A 9,066-nucleotide genomic window follows, 5' to 3' on the forward strand; every position below is an offset into this window, starting at 1 on the left:
GCTTTACCAGGATATCATAGATAGAAGCATAGATACTAGGAAAAATCTAATCTAAACTGCTCTTGCTGCAACTTGAGCCAATTGCTCCTTGTTTTCTCATCTGCCATCACTGAGGACAATCCAGCTCCACCCTCTTTTGAACCCCCCCTTAGGTAGTTGAAGGCTGCTATTAAATCCCCCCTCAATCTTCTCCAGACTGAATAAGCCTAGTTCCCTCAGTTTCTCCTCATACGTCCTGAGCCCCAGCCTCCTCGCTATTTTCATTTCCTTCCACTGGACTCTCTCCCATTTGTCTACATCCTTTCTGTAGTGGGGGGCCCAAAACTGGACAGAGTACTCCAGATATGTGTATTTTGAAAGCAAGAAAATCTAAATTTTAGGCAAAAATGTATTGGGGTTAGTACGAGTAAGTCCGTATGGGCTAAGGTTTTGGAGCAGGAAAGACTTGTTACAGAAAGGGTCTATTTGTAGTGGTGACTCCCAGTAAACAATGGAGGGGCTCCTACTCTTTGTATATGAAGACACTCTTGCAGGTCCCATTTTACTGTTACTTAACATACAGCTTAAAATTCAGTCTGCTTAATCAGTGTCCTATAATATATTTCTCTTCTGTTCATTTAAGTAATTAATTGGCTAGGATCCATGAGGCTTAAATGCTCAGTACTGCAGTCATTGGAGTTTTTGGAATGTGCATGTAATCTATATCCTTTATTACCTAATTTTACATCAAAGTTCCCTATGTCCATTAGGGCAAATTTCAACTTAGTGTCCTTTCAAATGTATTTTAATATTAACTAGTACTCTACATTTCTTTGCAGGCTCTTGTGAAACACGTCCAGTCAAAAGGATACCCCAATGAACGTTTTGAACTTCTTACCAACTTCCCTCGAAGGAAGCTTTCTCATCTGGACTATGATATCACATTACAGGAGGCAGGCCTATGTCCTCAAGAGACTGTTTTTGTGCAAGAAAGGAATTAACACCATAGCCTGAGCTCTCTCCCAGCCTTCCTCTCCCCTCCTCTCTGCCCTTGATACCAACTCAGAGCATGCAGTTGAGGTCATGCGAATGCAGAGCTGAAATTGGGCAGGCAGCCTTCTCCTAGTCCAGTGACCAAACAAATTTCCCTATCAGGCCAAGGGAAAGGTATCTTTCCTTCACTTTTGGGAACAAAAGGGTAATCTGTGCATCCCTTATGTGGGGGTAGGAGCAGCTGTAACAAACAAAAATATTTCATGCTGCCACTCTTAAATCTGTTTTGTTTTATTGAGGTATACGTGACAAAGCACTGAGTCATCTCCCTGCAGAGGGAGAATAATCTGGAGTAGGGATTTTTCCTTTTATTTTGGTTTTCTACACAAAAGTCTCCATTAACCTAATCTGTCCTGCGCTCTGCAGAAAGCTGATTTGTGGAAAGGCTATGGGGTAAGGTGTGTTTGGGATAGCCTTTAAGGATTTAGACCTGGACAGTGTTAGATTACATAAGCGTATCCCTCCCCCATATCCCTACTCATCAAGTGACTTCTTGCTTTAAGCATGGGTGTGCTGTCCCTGGATTTGATGAAAACCCAACATGTCTGATACAGTAATTGAATACTTAATGTGGAGCTAAAGTTTTCTCTCTTCTTTCACAAAACTTTATTAGGATAAGTCTATTTTGCTTATCCTAACGTGTTTCCATTTCCCTTTTTTTCTTTTTTTCTTTTTTTTTTCCCCTGACAGAATTTTACTGGCTACGTTAGGTGGTAGGATATTGTAAAGTTCTCAAACTTGCTGGAAAATATTTGCCATCACAACTCTAAAATAGTTCTGAGCGTCTTTCCTTGGAAGGAATTCACCTTTTGCAGGACTCCTGGGCTACCAGGAAGGGAAGTCCTAGTGCTGAGGTACCTTTTGTTTTTAAGTTTTACAAAACACTCTTTGACGGGACTCTCTACCAGCATAGAAAGCAGGCTGGCTTGAACACTCCTGGCAGTTGGCATGTCCGAAGTTCCATTTCCTGTCTGCATCTACAATGAGAGAGCGAGAATTACTTGCTAATAAGTTCTAAAGGTTGTGCAAAGCAACAGTAATGAATTTGTCAGTACAATCTGTGTTTTTTATCTCTCTCTAAATTATAGCAGCTGCTACCAGAAGCCAGGCAAGTGTTGTGGCTAAATTGTCAACTAACTAAGCATAATGCAGCATACAGGACAGTGCGGCTCAGTCAGTTTTTCACCATATAATGTTCATTCTCCTAGCAGCTTTACCTGGAGTGTAGGCTGGTAGTCAGTCACTGCTCAAGGATTTATGGTGGACAACATAGTGAGATAAAATTCTTTACCTTTCCTTCTACAGACATTACTATTGAAGCCAGGTGCTCTTTTTGTTTTCTGCACTTACATGAAGCAGCTTATTTTCCTGTGTAATATATAAGCAGGTGAAAGTCAGGCCCTGCTAGGACTGTCAGTTTGCATAACAGAAGATTAGGCCTTCTCTACAAGTTAATTCCACTATGGTTTGTCAGGAAACATTACTGGTGTTCTAGCATCAGAGAAATGGAATATTCTTTTCTCTCTAGGAAATAACTGTTGGCAACATAAATTGATCATACAGTTAGACATATACCATGGGATAAGCGCAGTGTTTTTGCCTTTAAATTCACTCGAGGCTCCATATAGACTTGCATTAAAGAATCATGCATGAGAGGTCATGGGGGTTATTCACAAGAAATAAACTGCAACCTAATTGTCCTCTCCCCCAAAAACTGTTAGAGTTTTTTGTATAATAATGAATTATATATATATTTAAATATATAAGACTTTCTGAATGCACTTAGTCGAAACGTATGAAGTGTATTCAGTGATACCACTGTGCATTTTGCTACAGGATATGTAGTTGTGAAAACCAATTTTGATGGCCATTTTGTGGTCAGTGCGCTGAGTCACTTCCGAGGTGATACGTTGGGATTCATACCTAATCACTCATCAGTGTCAGAGTTATTCTTGTAGGCTAACCCCCTGTTGCATTAATGAGTAAGAGAACTTCAAGAACCCAAATTAAAAAGGGATGTGTTATTTGAGGATAAAGGGACAATGGTTTCTGTAAAATGGAGGATCATCTGGATTTGAGAATAAAAGACCACAAAAATATTAACTTGGATGTTTGGGTGTGCTAGGGAGAAGTAAATCCTTAGCATTTAGTTTTTGAAAGTTGCATGTTCTGAGGCTGCAGTGGTCTGAAATGATGGGCTGTGAACTTAATTTGCTCAAAGCTGTCTTGTTTCTCCCTAGTTGGTTAATTTGTCTTTGAAGAAGTTGAGGGAGGGTACAAGAACACGAAGACTCGCATCTAGTTTGTGTGCATGGCTGAGCTTTCTTGCCCACCAAATTGTTCAAGGTTGTAAACTTTATGGATGTCTCCTGATGTGCTATGAAACACTGCAGGGGGCTTTGGCAGTTCCTCTAGCTTTGGGGTTCTGGCTACATGGTTAGGGTCACTCACTATTCAAAGCAATGTTTATTCTGATTGGTCAGTTGTTCTCGTGGCCCACATCCACCCAGTGGTGAGCAGTGGGGATCTTGCTAACGCATTGGTCTTTTGCATTTAATGAGTGCAAAGGAACTCTTTCCTTTTCCAAAGCCCATTTTTAATGAAAATCTGGCTTCAGTTGCAAGGCAGCCAAAGGCCAGCAAAAATCATATGACATTCTTTGACTCATCCATAGGGAGGAGCTCATTTCTCTCGTACTGATTATCTCAATATCAGAAAACTGAATTGAGAGTCTTGAACCAGTTCTTAATTCAGGTTTGTGTTAAAAGCAGTTTGGTCACTTTTTAACAAGAGAGCACATGTTACAGCCATTGAGTTCTTAGTGTAGCTCGTGAATACCAGAAAGAATTCTCATGAGGAGGTCAGTGGATGCTGTTTCTTAATTTCACTGGAAAGGCTTTCTCTCCAACCCTCTGAACCAGAATATGCCATTTGGCAGGCCTAGCCTTTGCAGGCCCAAGAAATAGGATGAGATGCATCTTGTAATGCACTGCAATAGCTGTGACGGGCCTGTAACCTCTGCCAGGTTGGCTCTTTACCTCACTGTATGAGGAAGGGTGTGTTAAGTGATCTTTGTCACAGCTGCATCTCGGCCTCAGTATCTTGAAACAAATTATTTTGGAATAGAATACAGGGGGGAAAGGGTTTTGAGTTTGAATTGTTTGTGGGCTAGCAAAGCAAATGTGACTTGGCAGTGGTCTTGTGTAACGTCCCATGTAAACTGTTTGTTCTCACTTGTCTTTTTACTTCCTAGGTTAGTTATGAGTTGTCCTAGGGAGTAGAGAGATGTACATATGCCATGGAGAGTCAGTGTCCTAGGCTGATACCGGATTGAATAGCTATGTCTGTTTTCTTGGTTAACATTTCAAACTCTTATGCTTTGTAACCAAGGAGCAACTACTTAAAGATATTTTCCTCACATACCGTTAATTTTATTTTGCTCTCTCTTAGTTGATTCCTTGACAATAAATCACGTATATCATAGCTAATTGTGAGTAGGAGTAGCCAAAGTGTCCCTTCAAAAATATAAGAAACGGAGGAAGGGTTTGAAAGCTCACGTGGGTCCATCTGCATCTCCCAAGTCACTGGGAGCCCTGACCTGCTTGTCCTTCACTATGCTGGAAAATTAGAGTGTTGTTATATTAAGGCTTAAACTAAAGTAAGCTGACTAGCAGCTTCACCGAAACCATGCTCTACTGGCCTCCAGTAGGCAGTTGGGGTCTAATCAAAAGCCACAAAGAGCCATGCCCATTGATAACAGAAGGCTTTGAATCATGGTCTAAACTATGTACATTCCCTCCCATCTTCAGCTTTATTTTTGGAAGCATATTGCACTCCCTGGCAAGTCACCAGATTTGATCTTACATTTTTAATTTTGTATAAAGTAGCCTTCTTGTCTTTTTTTTTTTTTTTTAAACATTAGCAAATTCATGGTGATACAATAGGATTTCCAAAGATGTCACTTCTTCTGTCAGAAGCTGATTCGACAGTTTGCATCAAAATGATTTCCAAAAGTAACCACATCTGAGCCTGCTTTACAAAGAGTGACATTTAATCTAAAAAAATGGAAAGTGTCTGTATTGTGTTAATACTTGAGTTTTCTTAAATAATCCCAGATGTAGGATTTGCTTTACTTTTCACTGTCATGGTTTACATGACTGCTAGAAACTCTTAATGAAGCACACTTGTATGAGAAACTGCCACGGTTCTTAAAAAGAACAGATGGAACAAAAACATAACTTCTACGCAGCCCTCTTTTTATATGTATTTTTTTTCCAGGAGATTTTTTTTTTCACATAGTTGCACAGGGTACACTTTAAAATGTGACTTAGTCTGAAATCCTGTGACTGTCATGTCTTGATTCTTCTTGTTGCTTCCTTGTCACATTCACGTTACAAAAGTTGGAATGAGCTACGTGATTGACAGTCTGCTTAGAACATAGCTCAGTTTTCTGATTCTGGAATCTTAAATCCAGATTGCTCCTGAGCCCCGTCTGTGTGGTTGCTGAGAACTCACCTTTGTTGTTAAACAGACTGGGCATGATATACATAGGTGCCTTCACCTTTGCAGTTCTGGTGACTTTCCCTGTAGAGCCAGGAAACAGATTGTGTGTGTAGCTGTGTGTTGCAGGTCAGCGCATTACCAGTTGTTGCCCTGTTACTGTGGGAGCCGTGTGACTTCTTGGTCAGTTCATACAATTAATTAATGAAATTGCTGATTAGAATATAACCCTACTCATTTGGCATCAGAAATCTGGTTTTATGCTTGTCAAGTTTGCTCTTTATAGTTGGAGTAGTGATTTCATCAGTACCAAAGAACCATGCCAGCGCTTGTGAATGTATGGGTATGCTTTGGATGTGTTAGGTAGGAAGGCTAACAGGCTTCCATCACTTGAAGATTGGGTACTCGTTGTGACAATGTGTTAACACTTCTAATTGTGCTCATTCCTTTTTTTTTTTAATAAACCTTTTTTTCTATTCTTTATGTAAAAACTAGAACTGTTAATAAAATAACTGAAAACTGGGTCACATTTTTACCCACACAAATAAGCTGGGTGAGCCTAGATGAGTTGGAAATCCCATCAGTTTCCCTGTTCTAATTCCATTTTTCCAGGTAATGAAAACATTTTGACCAATGTCTGTTAAGATCTGCGTACACTACTGTTACAGTTATTCTGAGCGGATGATCTTGCAGGTGTTCTCCCTTGTATGGCAGGAGTGCTAGATTTTATTCTATTTATGCTTTGCTGTTTTAATCTTGAGCCTGTGAGGTTAATGGGCATGGAGGAGAACTGTATTCCAATCTCTCTTTAACCGTGAGATCACTTAGTGGCTATTCCTGCCCAATAAAAGTAGCTGTACTGGAGAATGCAACACCTGGTGATACTGTCCTGTGCCTCATGTTGCATCCATTTTACCCTCCAGCATCACACCCACACCCGCCACACCCCAGTTAGGGAAGTTCTGGGCTCCGCTGTCAGTTTCATTAATTCCTGAAGTACATCATCAGTACAGAGGAGAGCAATCCTGTCATTGATGAGTGTTTAAAGGTGCTGGGACTTTTTGAGTCTTGGGAAGATGGTAAGAAATATCTGAAGGAGAGGGGATGAGGTGCTATTTTATAGAACAGCTTTAAATAAAGAAAATCTGGGTAACAGTCTGAGAAGTGTGGTGTCTCACCAGGGACACGGCACATTCCAATACAATAAGTTGACTTCTTAGGGGGTTGTCTCCTCCTATTGAACTAAGCTTTCAGCTGTATGAAATCATGACTTGGCTTGTCATTTTGTACAGTTGTTATTCTCTTAATGATGATGCAATTCAGTATGGGAAGAAGAGGAGGAGGAGAAATCTTTGAAAGATTTCAACTCACTGTGCTGGGAGGGACCAAACTCAAGGAAACCTCTGATCTATATATACACAACTGCTGCATTTTTTATAAATATATGTAAATGTCCTATTGTAATATTTGATCCTGGAAATAAACTGTTTTCAATAGCTTTTTTCATCTCTTGTTTTTAAATGGGAGTGATGTATGTCCTGGAGGCATGTGAGAAGCTTCTGAATTTTTTCATGAAGGCAAAAAGCTGTACATTGAGAGTTAAGTCGTGTGTTAAATCCTGCGTTAGTGAAGTAGCACCAGCAGCTTATTTTCTGGTACAAGACACAGGGACCCAATGTTTAATATTACATTAATGCTTCCTTTCTGCCTCTCAATAGCCTTAAGGGTCTTTTACCAAGTACATGCAAGCAATCGTATTTCACCTCAAAAGGGACAGTCCAAGTGGCTGTGGCTTGAAGCAGCAAGTTGCACACAATCTAAACAAGTAGTTGATAGCATGCACCAGATTCAAACTTGAGTATCACAGTGGGCCTAATAATAAGTACATGCACTTTCCTTCTGACTTCAGTACAAAAAACTGAGTTCATTGGTGTGATTCTTGTTTACAGCAGCAGCTACTCTACCACATAAAACATTTTCAGTCCATTCTAAATTTTGCAGCCATCTTCAATCCCAGGCAAATGCAACTGCGAGGAATTGCCTAAGGTTTCTAGGACACATGGTATGGAATTCAGCAAACCAGTTATCTACAGAAGTAGTTGAAGTCTACAAACTTCCATTAGATGTACCAGTCCATGTAGCTGTTCAAATTTCTGGCACCCTTAGAAGGGGGATGTGGGGGAAACGACCATTATTTGCAAAGAGGTCCATGATGCTCTTCTGCTCGCAGAAAAATTGTTAATGGATGCATCCACTTAAGGAGTGGGAGCACTCCTAGAAGTCAGGAAGGCATAATGCTGTGGACCAACCTGGTGTCTATACTTCATGCACAAATACTAGAATTGGCAGTTGATGCATCTATTCCTCCCCTACTTCATGCACCAGACCCTGCAGATTGTGATCTGTGTTTTATATCAGCAGGTGGTATGATACCACTCCCATATGTGCAGAGGCTATACAATTGTGGAACTTTTGTATCTGGAACAGCATAATTTACAAAGCCTTGTGGCTTGTGGGAATGTAGTTGAGGGGACCTCCTAGGTCATTATATCTAGTCCCCTGCTTTTGCAGACAAGGGAGCTAGAAAGGATCTTGTGAGGACATCTAGTCCATTCTTCTTCCCCAAAGCAGAATCAGTTTGTAACCAAACCATTCCTGACTAATTGTTCAACCTGTCCTTAAAATCCTCCAGTGATGGAGATTGCACATCTTCCCTATTTAGTATCTAGTGGTTAGTTATCCTTAGATTTAGAAAGGTTTTTTCCCCCTAATTCTTAGCTAAACAACTTTGCTGAACTTTAAGCCTGTTACTATGTCGTGTTTCCAGTGAACATGGATTTGTTACCTTCATCTTTGCAGAAGATTATGAAATTTTCCCTCAGTCTTCTCTAGATCAAGCAAATTTTTTTTTTTTTTTACTCGGTACAGTATTTTCTCATAAGTCATACTCCCTAGATGTCTGGTTAGTGTTGGCGTTGTCTTCTAGACCGTCCAATTGAGCTACATCTGCAGGGTGTGCAAAACTGGACACGCTTCTCAGCTGAGACCTTACCACTACCCAGTTGGGTGAAAGGAACACTTCACAAATCTTACATATGACACTAATGTTTGGGCCAATATCATGGGTTGGTTGTTTTGGGGGGTTTTTTTATTTTGGGGTTTTTTTGCACAATGGTGTGACACTGAATGGTGTGACACTGACTCATGTTTAGTCTGTGGCCCACTCTAATCCCTAGATCCTTTTCTACAGAACTGTGGCCTAATCGGTCAGTTAGTCCCCACCTTATGTTTGTGCAATTGATTTATTCCTATGGAATAATTTTGTCTTGGCTTTTCTGATTTTGTACCTATGTGTTTATGCCATTTTACTGAAATCCCTAGTCATTTGGCCCAGCTTGCACTTCCTGTCTCCTTGCATCTTGAGTTTCAGGTCTTTGAAAAGCTCATGATTTAACCTAGTTGGTCTATTTTATATAGGGATAGTTAATGGTTCTGCACATAATATTGTTTAAGAAACTGTCAACTCAAGCTACT

At 40.3% G+C, this 9,066-nt stretch overlaps 1 protein-coding gene across 1 annotated transcript in view; it reads left to right on the forward strand.

The window, feature by feature from the left end:
- Positions 1 to 7,036, forward strand: part of UBXN7 (UBX domain protein 7) — a 39,262-nt gene extending 32,226 nt beyond the window's left edge. Inside the window, exon 11 of the mRNA XM_019542992.1 lies at positions 819 to 7,036. Coding sequence (XP_019398537.1) covers positions 819 to 980 — 162 coding nt within the window. The 3' untranslated portion in view covers positions 981 to 7,036. The remainder of the gene's footprint in view (positions 1 to 818) is intronic.
- Positions 7,037 to 9,066: the final 2,030 nt, after the last annotated feature.

Source organism: Crocodylus porosus, unplaced genomic scaffold, assembly GCF_001723895.1.
Source record: "Crocodylus porosus isolate Cpor-Errol unplaced genomic scaffold, CroPor_comp1, whole genome shotgun sequence".
Taxonomy (NCBI): Eukaryota; Metazoa; Chordata; order Crocodylia; family Crocodylidae; genus Crocodylus; species Crocodylus porosus.